General features: G+C 38.3%; 2 protein-coding genes across 2 annotated transcripts in view; both read right to left on the bottom strand.

The window, feature by feature from the left end:
• The window catches only part of LOC146459011 (uncharacterized), a 38,201-nt gene extending 36,046 nt beyond the window's left edge, over positions 1 to 2,155 (bottom strand). The window contains exon 1 of the mRNA XM_085089978.1: positions 223 to 2,155. Within this exon, the coding sequence (XP_084946104.1) occupies positions 223 to 331 (109 nt within the window). The 5' untranslated portion in view covers positions 332 to 2,155. The remainder of the gene's footprint in view (positions 1 to 222) is intronic.
• A 2,137-nt stretch (positions 2,156 to 4,292) lies between these two features.
• On the bottom strand, positions 4,293 to 20,110 carry LOC146459010 (sorting nexin-6-like). The gene is made up of 15 exons (XM_085089800.1): positions 20,008 to 20,110; positions 19,827 to 19,937; positions 18,348 to 18,455; positions 16,945 to 17,014; positions 16,299 to 16,359; positions 14,229 to 14,304; positions 13,565 to 13,648; positions 12,301 to 12,375; positions 11,416 to 11,446; positions 10,914 to 10,998; positions 10,751 to 10,790; positions 8,867 to 8,953; positions 8,346 to 8,435; positions 7,545 to 7,610; positions 4,293 to 6,618 (listed from the first exon to the last, which is right to left on the bottom strand). The coding sequence occupies exons 1-15, from the start codon at positions 20,008 to 20,010 to the stop codon at positions 6,481 to 6,483; spliced, it is 1,125 nt and encodes a 374-aa protein (XP_084945926.1). The 5' UTR covers positions 20,011 to 20,110; the 3' UTR covers positions 4,293 to 6,480.
• Between the last annotated feature and the right edge of the window lie 242 nt (positions 20,111 to 20,352).

Here is a 20,352-nt window from a genome sequence, read left to right as displayed (position 1 = left end):
TCCATGCAAAAGGATCAGTACAAAGGCCAGTTTTATGCTGGCGTTATTCGTAATACTGTGAAAGTAGAAAACCTTTTTAGCGCTTGTGGAACTTAGACAATTTGAATGAGTTGGGAGAATTGTAAGTAACGTCAATAGATATTTGCAATTGAAGTTTTCGTTGGTGTTGCCGTCCTCATTCCTTACTCGTTCCTTAAAACTGCATCACCAGAACATACTCACACGGTCCTCCCCCCGATGAGCCTCTACGTCTATTGCATCCCTCCACAACAGCGTGGTAAACAGTGGTTGTTACGGCAAGAACCAGAGCTAACGCAAACAAAGGGTTCATTGTTCGTAAAAAAAAAAACCCTAAAAAGAATAGAAAACAGCAGTTAAAACAGTACAAAATCTGAGTTTTTTTTATTTGTTTGAGGATGTTTGGCACACATGAACCTAGCCTAATTGCCTTAGCTCCCACGAGTCTCCTGCAGCTCTGTGGTAGAGAATCCGAACTAGTAATGTCCAAGGTCACATCACGATTAGGCTCAACTCCTGTTGGGTGCACTCGGTTTTTGTTTTCTCGAGTATGCCTGTAACACTGACTGAAAAATTCATCCAGACTTATAAAATAACATCACATTTCTTTCACGGGAACATTGAACTTAAAAATTTCCGTAAACTTTGTAACGACTTCCTAAAATGTCGATGAGAATAAACAAAATAGCAAATAATGGAGTACAGAGGATCTGACCTGAACACATAACCAATTGTTGCCAAAAATCGGTATTCTTGATTATACATTTAAGAAGGTTACTGAATAAAAAAAGGCTCCCTTCCATAAAATACTCCTGACCATGCTTTGCTCAAGAAGCACAGAACATGCTCAGCTGCCAAAATTTGGTTAAATTTAAGGTAACGAGAATACATGCAGTGAGTTTCGTCATGGACTCAAGGTATCTTTGTTCTTACCTATCCGTTGTTAATTCAGAAAGTTGAACGATGAATATTGAATCCAGTTATTTAAATCTAATACAGTTCTTCGGGTTGCCGAATGAATGTGGAAACATAATTGTAATACTTCCCTAAACACTCTTGAACGAACAGCCCGCAATGGTTCCTTTTAATTCGAAGAATATCTCTTGGTCAGCCGTGATTTGTTTAAAGCCGTTGATTGCCTCAGACTTTCGAATTCAGTTAAGATGACGCCCTATTGTTTTCTTAAGTAAAATTTAAACTCAAAATTTCATGACATTGGCAACTGTAATGCATTTGGTTTTCTAAGAGGCAAACATTCGCTTTGAGCTAGTTTTTGGAAACCAAAAGCAACTCGCTACCGGATTTTTTCCAACCTCAATTATATCAGTCGGCTAAATTTTGTCAAGAGATCATAACGCGATGTTGCTATGTTAAATTCATTTCTCTGTATTTATACATTTAATTAATGCACTTTTAAATTTAGTGTACACTTACTGATGAAATAAAGACGAAAGTATTCTTACGTACCTTATCCGATCCAAATAGCCCTTCGTAAGCGCCCTAAAACGGTGTGGGACTAACAGAAAAAGGTATTTTATGTAACTTGGTTAAATTTCTTCGTCTGTTGCCTCATCTGTATTAAGTTGGCGCTTCATTCAAAGTGGGCTTACCTTAAATCCTTATGTGCAGGCCATTCGTTGTTCGATACAATGCACAACTGTTCGTGTCGAACGTCTTGCCTTTTCAGCCAAGTAACAATACTAAGCGAGGAGGTCACGAAGAGGTTAGACATTATTCATTCAGTCAAAGCTTCCTTTGTCTTGAAGCGCCATGAATTATCCTTTCTCTAAGAAATTCAACTTTCAATTGCTAAAACTATGTCCGTTTAACTAGCAAACTACTAGAACTGTATGAAGCTCCAGCTAGAGCGGAAATGTTAAGGGATGTACGAATAAGGGGAATTTGCTTTCACAAAACCTATGACATTTTTTTGTCACTGTCTAGCTCATCGGCGATTTATATAAGTCCATCACTTAAGTCGGCATATGGCCAGGTCCTTCAAGTTATTCGGACGAAAATGGGTTTGCGATTATTTATATTTTTTCGCTTAACTTCAAACACTACCGCTTCAGTTACTCTGACAAAATATTCATATTCTGGGGGGGTTACGTGCCTGTTCTCCGTGTTTAATCTTGTAATCATATACCATCTGGAACTAAAGATAAAACGCAATTGCCATAAAATTCGATACGGTTGACACGGGAAATATACCTATTCTTAAACTGATATATTTTTGTTTTCATGCCAGCACTATAAATAGCTAGGGAAGCGAAAGTTATTTTTTTTTTGGGGGGGGGGGGGGGGGGGAGGGAGAAGCGAAAGTATTTGGTGCTCCGCCAAAGCCCATTTCCGAGTTGCTCTAAACCTCATTAAGAAAAAGAGGCTTAAAGTGCAAAGCTTTTCATATGAAAATTAGATTTGTTTGCATAAGAATGAAAACTAATTTTCAAAATAAAAACTTTGCACTTAGCCGCGATTTCATAATGAGGTTCAAAGCAACTCGGACATCACTTATATATTTATCAACAGTTAAGGCCTTATAACAGTACTCAGTTATCCTATTTCCGAGTGTAGCTCAGTGTCAGTAATCGACAGCAACGATATGGGGGATTAGGGAAAAGGAATAAAGCGAAGCGCCAAAAGAATAATTCCAACTCAATTTGGATCGCGCCTGCTTTCAACTCGACCTCCAGCTGCCAAAAGCATTTGGGAGGGTATGTCCTGAAAGCAGTCAGTGACTGATTTTTCTAGCAGACTACTTTCTCTTACAGACCACTGAATCCGTGTACGTATTTAGGTATAGTGTCAATGAACAAGAACCGTAGTCACCCGATAACGTTAACAAACCAATTACATTGTCTCGTAAACACTAATCAGGTTAGTGTACCGCCGCACATGTGAAATGTCACTACCCAATGGTTTTTTAACCCTTTCCTGCCCAAGAGTTTCATATGGTACAAGACGCAATTTTGAGCTGGGTGTATGATCAATTTGTGTGAAATTTGCACAACCAAAAGATCTTGGAAAGATCTACAAATTGCCGGAAGGCATAAAATCATGCCCCCCTCCTATACGAGACTTGATTTACCACTCCTTAAACTTTTTTTCCTTTGTACATTAAGGGGCCAGTTGATATCTTACAACAACCAATGCACTGAGAGCTGTACATTAAGCTATAGTTTAGGGGAATACCCAGTATGTACAACGAATAGGAAAATTGTTAATGAATGTGTTTGTTCTTTCGTTTTGGACTTTTCTCACTCCAATATGTGACCTCCTCCATCTCTGTTGGTATGATTTATAGCACACCCCAAAAAATACCTTTTAAATGGTATATCACATGAGGTCTCCCAGTTCACAGTTAGTGATTTTGAAAAATTCAGCATTTCCTTCGGGCAGGAGAGAGAAAAACACATCCATGCTGTCCAGGAAAGGACTGTTAGATGCAGTATGCACCAAAATAAGATATGAATTAGTTAGACGCATCACACTACAACATCGTTCATTAACCGTTTATAATTTGAAACCGCATTTATCTCGAGTCCCCGTTTCAAGTACGTTTTCTCTGGTATCCACAGGGTTTATATACGAATTTTAAGAAAAGTAAGGACGGTCCCCACTAACACAGAAGTATTTTTGTGCCGTTTATGACTATGCAAGAAAAGCAGATCTTAGCAATGGCTATTGGAATCCAAAAAGAAAATTGGGGGGTAAAAACGCTTTTTTTTTCAGAGATAATTAAGCAACAATATTTTCAAAACGCGCCAACATATAAAGCAATGTATCACATTTTTTTTCCAAATTGAAGCTTAATTTTCTCTGAAAAATGCATGGTTACCCCAAATTTTCTTTTGGGATATCAAGACCACTTGCTAAGTTCCGCTTTCTCCGTATAGTTTTAAACCGCGCAAAAATATTGCTGTATTAGTAGGAACCACCCATAGGAAACCCGAGTATCTCGAGATGCGCAGAACGCATGCGCAATAACAATAGCAGGCACCGTCCTTAAACCATCTTGAATATGGCCAATTATAAACAGTCATAGAAAGGCAACACAATTTACGTATTAGGTTGTAATCAATGTCTTACTTCCATTCCTTTTTCAATTTTCTCTTATATAAAAAAAATATACTGAAAGTATTTTTAACCAGACGGCAGACAGTAAACAACGCCTTTTCTACACTAAAGACAGCAGGGCAATTTACAATGAAAAAACTTCAAAAACCCAATGTATGGTGACTTCATAATTACATTTGAATGTAACAGAAAATCCTACAATAGACCAATACAAATTCTTAGCTTAGTGGACATTTATTTTGATACAAGGGAATTCTCAAATGGAAATACTTAACTAATATTAGTTTTTATTTTTTAATGTTTCTCGTATTTATCCCTGGTGAAAACTTAAGAGACCTCGTTCTTGTGTATCAAACGACATAACGAGTTCCTCTGTAAGTTATCATTAAATTTTTTATGTTTACGCAATAGTGCAATCTTCTAATTTGTCAATCAGTTTATAAATGTTACGATCGTAAGTAGAAATTTACGTCAGGGGAAAGAGAAAATATAAAGTGTAAGTATAATACCAAATCTGAATGGGCAATGATAAAAAAGTTAACGGTATAAAACAAGTATTCAAACATAATATATATGTGTCGTGGTTCAAATTTATTCTTGGTTTAAATTTTAACTTTCTATTGTTCTTAGGTATGGTAATGTCTGATAATGAGTTTGAAACAAAGGAAATTAAAAATATATAAAAAACTGTTCAATTGAGGCCTTAAACTGCTGTTTAAAAGTAAAAAATTTTAAACAGCAGTTTAAGGCCTCAATTGAACAGTTTTTTTATATATTTTTAACCATGCTGCTGAAGGACAACATGAACAGATTAAAGGAAATTAAAATTAAAACCAAGGATAAAATTGAACCACAAACGTTCACACGTTTGGATGTCACTTCAGCACAAATGCCAGTGAAGATAACCTTTGTTTAATATTAATAATCATTTTACATTATCTCATGCTTAAAGCGGTTTAAAATTGAGCGTCGAAAGTAATTTTGCTTTGTTTTCGTTTTGCTCCACTTCGCTCTGTGATTGGTTAACAAAACTCGCGCCATTTTCTCAACCAATGAGAAACAGAAGTAAGAACCAATCGTGGCTTGTCCGCACGCGTTTTCCCGCGCTTGGTACATGAATTTAGTTCGAGTTCTGATTGGTTCATTCCGCTGCTTGCGTCTGTTGTGAATGGCTAGAGTAATGACTGTGGTTTTGGTTTTACGACACTAAATTGAAAACCACTCTATTGAAATTAATAAATGGCATAGTCGCTACAAATGTACTCTCCCTTAATGTTTACGATTGACCAAACGAACAGTCCCTCTCTAAATAGTCCACAGGGCCAGCTTTTATACTGGCAAACGAAAGAACCGAAGACTGGAACGAGTAAAAGTCGAGGGGGGAAGGGAGAGCCTGTCACCTCGAGCTCACCCACACTTACTAAGTTTTCCCGTTTGACCAACGAGAAAGAGACTGCTCGCACGGTACTTTTAGGACAAACAAAAAACAATAGCACGGTTCTGATCCCGTTACCCAACTTATCCTCAGCAAACCTGTTTAGGGTTTAAAAAAGTGGCGAGTCCGAACTTTAAACATGTATTTTTGTAGCACATCATTTTGACATTCTCTACTTCCATTGCTAACACAAAGTGAAAAGTCGTTTCCGGAAAAGTTTGACAAGTTATTTCTCGTAACTGTGAGCAGCTCCCCTATTTTTAGCACAGAAATCATCCGGCCGTTATGTTCGATCGTGTAGCCGCCATCTTGGATAATTTGGCGAGCGAAATCTGGGGAGAGGACAAAACCTCTGAGTATAGGGGAGGGTGCGGCGAGGCCTTATGGCGCCTCTCCTCCCACTGACTATGGGCCCCGCCCCCATCCCCAGAGCGGTGTTGTGTTGTCCCAAGATTTCGCGCGCCAAATGATCCAAAATGGCGGCTACACGATCGAAGGTGACATCCCGATTATTTTAGCGAAAGAAAAGAAAAAGAGGGTGGGCTGATCACATATTAGGCTTTCAAACTAGGAAAATAACATGTCCGTTTACCGAGAAACGGCCGTTACTTAAGTTGTCAAAAATAACGGCAGTGAACGATCTATCGATCTAACAACTCCTTGTTTTCCTCAGCATGTACCGTACCAGAACCTTAGTATTATGTTTTAGTTGCACAGGGTGTACCTGTATCTTATCCTAGATGTAATTAATAAATTATCCTAACAAGTAAGTAACAAATCTATATTTTGATTTTATGATGTGATTAATTAAACCTGATACCAAAAATACAATTCATATTCATTATCTGTGTGCATTTCCCACAATTTGAGCATTTCATTTTATTGAAAGTCTTGTTATACAAAAATTTATAACTACGCAACGCATTCGACAAAATTATTTATCTAGTGAATTAAGATGATTTCTTCAAGTCATTCAATAGTTTAGCTAATATAGCATACGTGTCTCTTCCATTCTTTAGCCTGGAGTCTGCATACTGGATCAGACTTGACTGAAGGCTTAAAACTCTTTGTGCGTTATAACGACTTAGCTGTTAAAAATAAAAACAACGGATATGAAGTAATATATCAAACACGAGACAGTGTTTCATCACATATTAAACACCGAGAAGAGAGTTGAAAATACGACGCGTGCCGGAGTATTTTCGACAAACTTCGAGGTTTTTGATATTGTGATGAAACACTGTGACGAGCGTTTGATATAACTTATCAAACAAACTGATTTTCAAGGGGAAATTAAGGATGCAAAAATGAGGAGTTTTTCATCAGATATCCAAACACGGTACGGTGCATGATTTCCTTTGTCTTTGGCTTTTGAATTATTAATGGTTTGAGAATTACCCTTCAAAGCCAGGGCCCAATTGTTCAAAGCTCGATTCTGCCAATCTTGGGTGAACGTAAACTTTGATTCAAGTTTAAGTACTAATCAATAAATTTTTTTCTAAAAGATTTATATACCTTTGCTTTGCTTTGCATTTTTTCAACGAGTTAAGTGAAAACCTTGGTTAACTTTTAATCGAGGATGAGGCATTTTTACTATGGTCCTTACTCTTATAAACCATAAAATGACGTCATGAAATGTTCAAAACTCAAGTAGAAACCACGAGCCACAGGCGAGTGGTTTCAAAGCCAAGTTTTGAACAAGTTTGATTTCTGAGGAGAGGGGAAAAAGGGAGTACCCGGAGAAAAACCTCTTGGAGCAAGGACGAAAACCAACAGCAAATTCAACCTACATCTGACACCAATTTTACTGAGTACCATCGCTTATACACGTCATCTTTCGCAGGAAGAGCATAAAGACTGATGAAGGCGTCACGCAAATTTCCGAAGACAAAGCAATCCATAATGATTGGATATTTTTCCAAGGCACAAGAGAAGAAGGTTTTTCTTCTTTTTGTTTTATAATTGCGACGACAATAATACTTCACTATTCACAACATAAACTTCGATCACTGACCTCCTTCTTAGAAACTTCAGAAATTGTGTTGAACGCTTTCTCGGCGTCTTCTTTGGCTTTCTGAAGCTGTCAAGTCAAAATTCAAGAATTATTTTATTTATGAGTCAAGAATTATTGCATTAAGCAAAGAAGATGTAAAATCCCAGCAGTATGCAGGATGTTTGTCACATGAACCTAGGATAGTTGCCACGAACCCCCTGTAGCTCAGTGGTAGAGCATCCGAACTGTTGGGACACCTCGGATTTTTTTTTCCACATGTGTCACTGACTAGTTAGACCTATTTTCCGTGGGATTTTCGAGACTCGTACGCTTCGATCGAACTCCCCCCATTTTGTTTTAATGGCGAAGGCAACCTGGGGAGAGTGTCTAAACTACTGAGGGGAGTGGGGAGGGGGCTATTTTTCTCACCTCTCCTCTCCCACTCAACGTACCCTGACTAGGGCCCCCCTGGGTAGTTTAGACACTCTCCCCAGGTTGCGCTCGCCTTTACAAACTGATGGCGGGAGTTCGACCGAGGCGTACGAGTCTCTAAATCCCACGGAAAAAAAGGGGACTGCGAACAGTCTAATGGAACAGCTAAAAGCGCCCGCTCCCCTCGGTAGTATAGACACTCTCCCCAGGTTGCGTTCGCTTTTACAAACCAAGATGGCGGTAGTTCCACCGAAGCGTATGAATCTCGAAAATCCCACGGAAATAAGGGACTGTGAACAATCACTGACTGAATAATACATCATCCCCGAAAAAAGTCCCATTACAACCAAACAAACGAAAAACAACAACATAAACAATTTTCTCGCTTACCGCTTCTTGATTCTTGGGTTTCGCTTTCTCCAGTGCCTTCGTGGCATTCTCAAACTCTACCAGTTTGCAAGTTCGACGGAAAAGCATCTCCTTCGTAGAAAAGAATGAATACAACATTAAGGTATATGCAGCTGCATGCAGCAGAATTCATTCTTCTTTTGCAAACGAGATCACCTCGAACCACCGAGTATACTTCACATGAGTCGAGCCTTCCGAAAATCACAGCTCAGAGTTTATCGCAATACCTTTGTTTTTGATAACCTATGTTTCCAACTTCAATGGTTGACTCCGGAATTTTTTGCTGGTGTACCTTGGCCATAAGGTTTTATTTCTTCTTTCTCCTAAAACACACTGCTACGGCTTCGCGGCAAAATTTTGTTGGAGGAAAACGAAAAAAGACTGGAAATTACTGGAGATAATTTGCTTAACAATCTGAAAATTTTATTGTAGTAAATCGTCTTCTAGTCCCCCTTGCTTTGTGTTCTCAAAATTAACGAAAAGTGTAAAGACATGTTCCTCACCCTCGCTGCCTCCATGTATCGAGAGTAAAGCTCTAAAGTTGATCCTAAAGTATTCTCGTCATTGGTGGTCATCACGTCAAGTGACTCCTGAAACAAACAAAAGAGCAAACGCTTATAAGCAAACATTCCAAAAGTCATTAATAATTCATATCATCAAATGGTCGATAAAACATCACGTGCATTGGTTTTAAAACCCGATAAAACTTCCTCCTTATTAGTATGCGGTGTTTAATGTTTTTCTCGTACGCTAATTTCCAACGTCCACAAAAGCATCACTGTTATGAACTCTCTTGACACACGCTTTTCCAGGAATGTTTTTGAAGCGGTTCAAAAATCTCGAGGCACGTATTTTATATAGGTCTAAAACCACTGGGCTGCGCCTCGTGGTTTTAAATCCCGACAAAACACTAGTCCTGTTATAAATGAGAGACATCGCACAAGAGATATTAGAGAGATCACGGAGATTTAGCATCGCGTTTACGTGAAACGGTAGACGTCACCTTGCCGTTTCATGTTCCATGTAAAATAGCGCGAACCTTTTGACTTTAGCTAATTTTGCGAGTTTCGATGAAGCTGTTTTGCGACTCGCTGTGGTGAGTTCATGAAGAAAAGTGCGGTAAGGAGTGAGTTATGAAGGATTTTTAAACACGAAACTTAATTTGCTCTAGTATGACTTGCCGGAAAAAATTATTGGGGTACTTGTTTTCAACAATTAACAACTTATATGTATCAGAAAAAAAGGAAGAAATACTTACGTAGTTCTCATGTCGATGGCAAACGCGAAATAGCCTGTTTTCACGTAGAAAGGGCAACCAGCAAACGCGAAAAATGGCGGGAAAATCGTGGTCACGTGGTCATTTTTGCCGTTCGCGTTTCACGTATACGCGATGCTAAATCTCTATAGAATTACGTTGACGGCAAATGGCAGAAATGACCAAGTGCCCAACTCGAAAGCAGCATGCTCCTTTGGGCACTGCTCACACTAAACCAAACAAATTTATCCTAATTCTTTTTAATTCTCCTTTGTAATATATAAATGTTTATTGTTTTTTATGTATTGTACTGAATCTCGTTGTACGTGTGAAAAATAAAAATTGAAAAGAATTGATATCCTTCATTTGTCGCTCGCTGTTTTCAGTGTCTGAGTAAAATTGATTAATTTTCCTTTATCATGAAAGGTCAGAACTGCTTTGCACTATTCTCATTTATGTACTCATTTTTTAAAGAAAACATAAACGCGAATTTCACATTTGCTGTTTCCCGTAAACGCGATTCTAAATCTCTCTATCATCAAATACATGATCATTGCATAATGTAATTCCAGGGATTTGATTGGCTTAGCGGTCATGGTATATGAGGCATTATACCATCCCCACAAATACTTACACTTAACAATTATTCCACGAGCGCGCGTTGGATATGAGATGATAGATAGCCAACGAGGCGCGTAGTGCCGAGTTAGCTATAATCATCTCATATCCAACAAGCGTAAGTGGAATAATTGTTTTATTAAAAACAATCAAGAAATATTGCTAGATTTTGCTCATTTCGCTTGCAAGAACAATTAGAAGACAATTTAATGGTCGCCATTTCTCGGGCATGGTATCATGGCTCATATACCATGGCCGCTAAGCCAATCAAATCCCTGGAATTGCATTATATAACGATCCAGTTTTTAATAATATACCTGATCTTCCGGTCATGTTTTGCGAAATAATATGTGGCAAGATTTAGCGATATTTTGTGGTTGTTTTTAATAAAACGGTTAATCCACTCGCGCTTGCTGGATACGAGATGCTTATAGCCAACTCGGCGCTACGCGTTTCGTCTTCTATCTACTATCTTTGTATGACTTTGTACTATCTTTGTGTGACAGATAATTACCTTGATTCCGTTCAGTGAACTCGCTAAAGTTCCCAAATTCCTGCAAAAGAACAAACGGGTGACACTTGTCCATAAGGCCAAAGATTAATAAGTTCAAAACTTAAACGGAGAAAATAGAGGTTGAACATTATAGAGTAAAGTTCACTGAAACTGTTTAACAAACCCTTTTAACTCCTTGGTACTGTTGTCATCGTTTGCGGATGATGTCATCACAGCAGCGCTGAAATCATTCACTGCTAATGCGACACCTGGAGAATGGAGACGCCATTTTGGACAAAAATCAGTCTGTGAATATCTACATTAACGCTGAAGTACTGAGAAGAGAGGAAAGGACCTCTGGATAAGGCAGTATGTAAGCAAGCTGAAAGAGTGACTGATAAATTTATACCACTAATGTCAAGTTGACAGCATATACAGTCAACTCTCTTTACTGCGGACACCCTCGGGATTGCGAGTTAGTGTCCTTAATTTTGTAATAGAGCAGGAATTTATTTCAGTCAAACGTCTGTCATAATTATTTATTTTTGCCGGGGATTTACTTTATCGGGGTGTCTGTAATAGCGAGGTGTCAACAAGGTGAAAGTTGACTGTAGTCGCAAAATGCCACATTGTTTCATACAAACAAAGTCATTAAAACAAAAAACGATTCTTTAAGCGCCACTTACGTTGTTGACTGTGAACCATTTTGACGAAGTTCTAGAAAACAGAAGGTACAGAAGAGATGAGACAGATGGAACAAAAAAATTTTAACGAAGATATCTGAAAAGTATCTTTGGTAAAAAGCAGTATAGCGTATTTCAAGTAAGAAACTAAGTTATCTTTTTAGGTTTGAAATTTATATGAAATAGTTTAGTTTGGTGGGTTTAATTACTAGCCATCCAGAAATTCACGCTACTGAGATTCATGAACTGTATGATAGACATCGCAAGGTGTCCCCTAGCCTTAATTCTCACTAAAACACACACAATTCTGCCAAACATGAAGACATATGAAAACCACAAAAAGGCCTGTTTTATATAAAGTACCCTGGGGTGAATTTCTGGACGTAAGTGGCATTCTGAGCAAAGTTAAATTTTGTTGTGTTTGTTGTTGCAAGCATTTAACGCTATCTTGACCAGGCTTCTTGTGTCTTTTGGGGCCAGAGGGTGGAGGGGGGAATGCCCCCTCTCCATAACTTCCAGCTACAGAAGCTATGACAATGAGCCTTGGAGGAGGATAGATAGTACAACCAAAGACGGTCCCTTTGAGGTCCGCATCGGGAAGTGATGACGTCATATAAGGCGGTAATTACGTCATGATTGCCAAAGTGGCGGGCATCTTTGATTTCTGTATTTCCCAAAACCTCAGGAAAGCGCCAAAATCAAACGAAAAGTAATCAAGACTAATGAAGGAACACTAATATTGCATTTGGGCGAATATTAAAAAATTAAACGTTATCCAGGTACAAAGTCGCCAAGGGCAGAATCTGCCCCCCCCCCCCTCCCCCCTCTCCCACCTGTCTAACAAAACACCTCCAGTCTGTTAGGAATACTGTTTTTGAACTGCCTTACCCCATAAGTTTCTTTAGTCAAAGGTGTGTATTGCTCTACAAAATCTCTCTTTTTCTGGAATTCTTCATCTAGATCCTGTTACAAACAACAAAATATTTTGTCAAATGCAGCATTAATCCACCACAAAAAACCCTTCAATGCAGACTAAGGTCAACAAGGCCCGGTTCAGATGGTGTACTTCACATGAGCTGAATCGAATTCAGTGAATTAAGTTCCTGTGAAGTACGGCATCTGAATCAATTCAGAACGGCCGACCTGGCTCAACCGGCTTTGATTCAGACACCGCACTTCACATGTGTCGAATCAAATACATAAATTATGACAAATCCACAATTTTCTTCAGTCACACTATGCTTCTATGAATTAATTTCAGCTGAATTAAGTTTGGTGTCTGAATCAATGTAGCAAGGGTTAATTAATTTGGGCCGGTCTATAGTCGAATTTGATTCGGCTCATGTGAAGTACAAAGTCTGAACCAGGCCTAAGTGCTCAACTGGATACAACTGGAAATGCATGTAGATGGTACAAACAGTGAATGACATGGCTAAGATTTGACCAGTGCAGGGTATTCAATATTAGGATGCTCCCCTAGTGTAGGACCTGTCGAAAAGTAATGTAAAGAGTCATCTAAAGTCTCTTTTCCCAAGAAAAAATTTTTTTTTTGAAAATCACCAGTCCATGTGAGACTTGAATAACACAGTTTGCTAAGATCTGCTTTTCCTACATAGTCATAGTATAGTGTAGGTATGGTTGGTACACCATCCTTAAGGATGGTGCCTACTAATACCGAAGTATTTTTGCGCAGTTTATGACTGTGCGGGAAAAGCAGATCTTAGCAAGGACTACTTAAATCTCAAAAGAAAGTTGGGGGTAACCACACAGTTTTTAGAGATAATTAAGGGACAAATATTCTAAAAGCAGTAAAATACATAGCACTGTAAGGCATTTTTTCCCCGTGTACAAAAACTAGTATGAATCATTCATCTTTGGCTTCAGATAGCTAGGATGGAAGCGGAATGAAACTTGAAAAGATTGGCCAACTGTTTCAAGTTCTTTCTGAGTATTTTGAAAAAAATGGCTATTTTATTCATCCTCACAGAAATTATTTCATATTTTCTTTCCAGTACTCTGAGAGTAAATTCATGTTAGAAAAGAGGTTCTTAGTCAAATATTTGAGCAGACGTTTTGACCAACATACGGCAAAAATCTTCTTGACAGTGTCCCTTTAAGAGCATTCAACATAAAAAATTCAAAGTGTCCTCACCTTGTGGTTATGATGCCTAAAGTCGCTCACTGAACGTGACAAGCTTTCGATCACGCCTTTCTTTACTTTGGTTCTTACTGGTGGCTAGGGAACAAATTAATAACAGTAAATGAACGAAAGCATGACTAATTACTATGAGGTTTATATCGGGGAGACGGCAAGACCCTTTGGGGTCAGATTAAGAGAACATGTCAACAGTACAAGATCCTCAACAACTGCAGTGGGTGACCACCTAAGGAACATGAGGCACGCGCTCAATCTTTCTTCCTCTTCAACTGTTGTAAGGGAGAACGGCACCTTCAAAAGAAGAATTCGAGAGGCTATTGAAATTCATTGCCAGGCTCCGACACTGAATAGCAACATTGGATATGAGCTCCCGATGATCTACCGCGACGTTTTTTCACGTGATATTTTATCAACTTAATCATGTGACAAAAACGTCCAACACCACTTGACAAAGATTCCGTGAGGGAATCGAAAGCTTGTGGTTGAACATAAATTTTGATCCTGAAAATAAAACCTTTTGTTTGATATAATATGACAGGATCAAGGAAAAATCTTTTTCTCTTACATGACTTATGACATTTGAAAAGACATGGACAGCAAACCTCCACTATGAAGCTGTCTTAACATGAAATTTCAAATCATTGTAGTTGTTACTTACATTTTCATCTTTGAGGAACTTCTGCAAATCTTCATCCTTTGAAAAGGCAGGGTGTGCAATAACCAGTTGAAGAAACCTAAAAAAATATATTTGGCAGTCAAGACAGGAAAATATGGCTCTTGTACAGCTGTGTATGTCAAATGGCTGTTGTAGGAGGCGGCGGATATGACGAGTTTTCAAGAAAAGTACAATATATACAGTAAATGGACCAGCAGATTGGAGAAGAAAACACTTACTGGTTGTACAACAGAAGTTACTGAGGTTTCAAACATCAACATTATGGAATCAAAAATATCGTTTTCCTGCCCTGGAATCATGATTTTAAAATATAAAAATTCTGTACACAGAGCACAATTAAAACTTAAAAGTGGGATATTTTGTTCGGATCCGGATCGAACTTCGTCAGCCACAATGCAAATTTGAATGTTAGGAAGGGTTATATAATGGTCTTGAGGGAGCTAAGATGGCGTCATAGATGCTGGCTAATTCGAAGCCATTGTCTCTGTTCAAGGAGGGTTACGTAATTTTATCTCAGTTGCCTCCCTTATGCTGCATTTGAATGTGTTACTTTCCGTGGCAAGAACTTTTGTTTTACTGGAATCCACTGAATGACCCATGAGCTGGCAATGTTCATGAATAGCTGACAAATTTCTAGAAAGATATTCCTTTACTTGAGTTTCTAATAACCAAGAGGTTTTACCAATATAATCTTTATCACATTGTTTGCAATGGATGTGATAGAGTGTGGCCAATGTGCGAGCCAGCGAGCCAGCGAGCCAAAGGTGTGAGGCATGTGGGCCAAACATGCAGGGCATGCGAGCCATGCGAGCCAAACATGCGAGGCTTGCGAGGCATGAACAACCCCCACATAAATGCTAACCGTTAAGCAAACCGGGGAGCTATTTAAGCTAACCGGAGTGCTTTTTAGGCTAACCGGAGTGTTTTTTAGGCTAACCTGAGTGCCTCGCACATCTGCCTCGCATGGCTCGCTGGCTCGCTGGCTCGCAGATTGTCAAGACCCGATGTGATAGACTGTTCCACACTTTTTAAGATTTTCTGTTTTGTCCTTAACATGAACTAGTTGTGATCTTAAGGAATTGAAAGGCTTGTGGACAAGTGTAACCTCGTGTGATTAGTTATAAAGCTCAGGGTAGTCCCTTCAGGAGCTTAATAGCAGCCTGCTATCAATAGGAGCCCTGACCACTAAATACACTAATTACAATGTACATATACTATAAAAAGTAGGAAAAACTATTCACAATATACTATAAAAATTATATGCAATGTGTTAATAAAAGCAATGGACTATATAATAAGTTAATTAAAAAAAAAGAGAAAAAAGCTACTGTATTTATTTGTCTACAAGCCGGCCCTGAGACCCTAAACTTCTGTCTGTTTCAATCGGTTTCAAGTTTTTAAAACATGTAAATTGAAAATACTCGGCTATAAGCCGAGACCAAAAAAACAAAAGAGAAAAAAAGCTACCGGTATTTTGAAAAATTGTTAAAAACTATGCACCCATGATAGTAAAAGGATCTCTTGGCGACTTCTGTTCTTACGGCAGGTAAATGAAGCAGATCACGTTGTCTAGTTGTGCGCGTGTGAATCTTGCTGTTAAAAGTAAAATAGCCGTCAAAATATTGGGGGAAACGCCCTTCAATGCACTTCTTTACACAACTTACAGTTCTTCACACCTTTTCACACTCTCACCCAAAAAGACCTGAGAAAAGAGATTTGGAACCAGGCACTTACTTCCAAACATTTCTTTTAATATTACACACAGTTCTGGGAATTTAGGGGCACATCAAGAAACCACATTGTCAAGCATCTGCTTATAAATTGCAGCAGTAATTACTGTATGTAGTACGCACAAGTCGGGGTTCAAATTTTTATTAATTTAAAAATTTTTAAACAGCTTTGATTTTTATTTCCCTTAGTCTCAGATTATGGTAATAAATACTGTACAAAGGAAAATAAAAATTAATTTAAAGTGGTTTGAAAATTTTTTAAACCAAAAAAAAAAAAACTAAATCACAACATACATATAAATATATATAGGTTTACACTTACTTCTCAAAGTTGCGACAATCTCTTGTAAATTCATCTGCCACCATATTCTTTGCATCTTTTCCTGAAATGGCAGTTAATATCGTTAGAAAGCACAAAAGAACATTATTTTCCTTAATGGGCCCACTTTCGGCTTAACATGCATGTAAGGCACACAAGGTCTTCCCCTTAAGGCTAAAGATCACGACCTTCAGTAAAAGGAAATCTTGCATTGAAAAGGCCACCAGCATTTTCAGAATTTTTAAGTTTTCGATAAAAATTATCAACAACATCTAATCAACTGGTAAGTGCTCAAAAGTCAAAATTTATCATGTACAGGAGTATGCCATATCAAGCTACAGATGTCAATCTAATCATGGGAGTATGTCACTGTCAACACACAATGCAACATCCAGATTTACACATATGTTGCCTGGGATATCTATAATCGCCTTAGCCACTTGCTTTCAAATCCAGGTGAATTTCCTACAAGTGAAAGGGCCTCACCTTTCACAGTGCTCATAACATTACACTTTATATACCTAATTTGCAATTTGATGGTTGCTGAGAGAAATTCAATCAGAAATTTAAATGATAAGTAAAAAATTAGACTGTAACATTAAGAACTAACTAAATCACAGTCAAATAACATGACGGAAGTTTCACTAACCTAACTGTTTTTTAGACTTGGCTTCAGCGGCACTCACTGTAGTGACTGGCTTTGGAGGTAAAGGTGGAATCTAGACCAGAAAATAAATTAAGAAATTACAATGGTGGATTTTAAGAGTCAATATGTGCTACTGGAAATTTGGTGAATTCACAGATAGTAAAATAACTAACTACTGTATCATGGGAGACATCATTATTTTAAGCAAAAGTTCACTAAATTTAAACTTTGAACAATCTGTTAATTAATTTCTAAATCACTAATTTAAAGAAATATTAATAGTGATTCTACTGAGACGAAAGGTTGAACCAAAATATAGTACATGTACTTTTATTTTGCCATCTGCCACCAAAAATATCCATGGATAGTTTCTTTGCATTCTGATAGTCTTTTAATGGAATTTTGGTCATTACATCTTGGCTGCTATCAACGGAATAGCGTCTTTTCAATTTTCAATGTGTTAAGTACTGGAAATAGCGTGATACTGTCCCTTTAAGGACGGTGCCTCTTAAGACAGTGATATTTTGCTGTATGCGGTAAAAACAGACCTTAGAAAGGGCTATTGGAATCCAAAAAGAAAAGTGGGGGCAGCCACATATTTTTAAGAGATAATTACACAATCTCAACAATTTTTTAAAAAGGCGTTCTGAATATTACAAAACAATGTATGGCAATTTTTCCAGAGTGAAGCTTACTAAATATTCATCATCATCATGTGAATATCTGAAAAATGTATGGTTACTCCAATAATATTAGAGTCTGACTCATTCCCAGTCTAAATTTTGATGTTAACAAGAGAAGCGCAAGAGAGGTGGGTGCAGGGAGAGAAAAGGGAAGATGGGAAGAAGGAAGCAGTCCTAGTCTCCTGTGACTCTCAACCCCATGTACCAGGTCATAAGAGACGTGACTAGGGACAAGTCAGCATCAGGGCCCAGTTGTTCAAAGCCTGATTAAGCTAATCCTGGATTAACAACAACTTTGGTTCAAGTTTAATACCACAACAATAAAGATTTTTCAAAAAGAGTTTTGCTCCGCAGTTTAATTGACATTGACTTTTCTTTACCACTAGCTTAACAATTTATGGGATTTTTTCATATGATTGGAAAGAGCATGATGAAAAATGCTTACTTGCCAAAAATCAGCATCTTATTGCGATTTGGGGTCGAGATATTAGCTCTGTTATGCCCCGATGACTCCATACAAATCCTTCTAATTTTGCCTCAGTTCCAAACGTTTGGAACTGAGGCAAAGTTAACTGAGGTTAACTTTTAATAGTGGATTAACGTTAATCGGCCTTTGAACAACGGGCCCAGAGTGGTACTGAGACGTGTGGACATGGTAGGCTCATGGATGGCATGCACCGCTGTTTTTAGCCTAAATTTTGACAATCTGATTTACTAACTTACAACAACTCCGTCCACATCGTTGTGAGCTATCAAACAGTGATATAGCCATTCAAGATCCTCATATTGTCGAAGAACTATCACTCCTTTCTCATTATCACCACCATCATCCTGCATGAAAAACAAAATTGTTTATGGAAACTGCTTCAGAAAAAAGGACTTAGAACAGAAAATAAGAGATGCTGTACCACCACAATAAAACCTAAGAATAATTTAATTAGCCCGGGAAAATTTGTGCTTAAGTTGCATATGATAAAGTTAAGTTACTGATATCGAAATATTAGACTTTGCGACTATTAACAGTTAATAGCATTTTTAAAAAAAAACTCAGTTCCATACATTAGAGAAACATAGAGCGCTTTCCATTCAGCCAAATCTTCCAGTTTGGAGTTTTGAAACTTTAGCTGCCGAATGGAACGGTATTTCCTGGTTAACTGTAGCTAACTTGAAAGCATATATCATTCATCAGATTTCTATGTAAGTCGGAGAGACTGGCCCTGAGTACAAATGGTGGAACTTTCCATACATTTCCCTGTATAGTGAACCAGCCGTGGACTGCTACTGAAAATACTTCGCGGGAAAAAATACAGGGAAATGCATGGAAAGTTCAAAACACGACTGGACACTTTCTGTCACAGCTACATCCCTCCAATTTTGTTCTTAAAATCCTTTTCCTAGTGCCAAAAGTTTCCAATTCACAAATTTTTCAGAAGCGATGTTTTATGAAAATTATTTGACATCGGATTTCCATACAAACACTGTTATTTCAAGCCTGTTTGCCTACTCGTCCAAATGGCGTCGAAAACCGTGATAAGGCATATTAAGGAGAATGGGAAGAAGGATAAAGAGTGAAAAGAAAAGGGAGTGGGTTGGAGGGGGCATAGAGGGGAGATAAGAGAAGGGTACTGGCAAGACCCTCATGATTTTCTATTAAAGGACAGCTATTGCCTTGTTTGTATTCTCTCGTTTTGGAGAAGACGATAAAACCAAGATAAGATAAGATAAGATAAGATAAACAAGACATACAATAGGTGGAGAGGAAGTGTAAAACCTCTCGGGCCTTCATTTCTCTCTCCCCCCTCCCTTCCTCCCCCCGCCCCATTCCTCAACCAAAAAATATGATATGATATAATGATCTGTTATCGTCTTCACTTGACCATGGATTCGACTGTTTCCTCGTGTGCGGCTCTCGTCTCTCGCTCTTTTCGCTCTATTCTCACCATGTTAGCCTGTTCACAAGGCTAGCGAACCCGAAACACTCACAAGGTATGCGGGGACACCAAATTTCATCGGGTTATCCCCCTTTCGAAGTAACTCCCATCGAAACGGAGCTCACAATACATCCCAGAGCTCACAATGGAGGCTAAAGATCGATTTCTGCACCCGACAGTACATTAAAAGACATGATCTGATTTGACAAGGACAAGGGTAAGTAGGGTCGGTTTGCACACTGTTTAAATGGAGGTAAACGCGTACACTTACAATGTTTGTTTGTATCGTGAACTTGACGATCTCGCCATCTTTGCTCGCGTCGAGAACTTTCACTGCCCAAGACAAACCATGTTCTGCTTCGCCATTGACTTCATTTTCCGCCTAAAAATTTTTTCAAATGAAAAAATTAAACATAAAGAAAATTCGATGTAATGTCTTAAATGCTAGTTACCATTTCAGGTCATGAAAACTGCCCCAAATCTGAATAATTTCCGTTCGAGTTGGTCTTCAATTTGTAACTTGATCGATCTGATCGGACAGAAACTGAGCATCCAGGCCGCGACTTTTCATTACAGTTATATAAAAACAAAATGCGTTTTTTGATAGCCGCAGGTCGATCGAAACAGTTTGCGGGGTCACCACGAGAGAACAAAAATTTTTTTTCCTCTTACCATCACTTCCTGATTCCTTAAAAAGAGGAGTCGAAACGGAGATGTGTCAAAAATAATATGGTGCCGGAAGTAGATTAACCTGCTTCGCAGACGGGCTACAACCCCCGGTAATAACCGGTATTATT

The sequence above is a fragment of the Pavona decussata genome, unplaced genomic scaffold (assembly GCF_977016875.1).
Source record: "Pavona decussata unplaced genomic scaffold, jaPavDecu1.1 SCAFFOLD_223, whole genome shotgun sequence".
NCBI lineage: Eukaryota > Metazoa > Cnidaria > Anthozoa > Scleractinia > Agariciidae > Pavona > Pavona decussata.
Note: the sequence above shows the minus strand (reverse complement) of the source record. Positions and strands in the feature narration are given on the sequence as shown.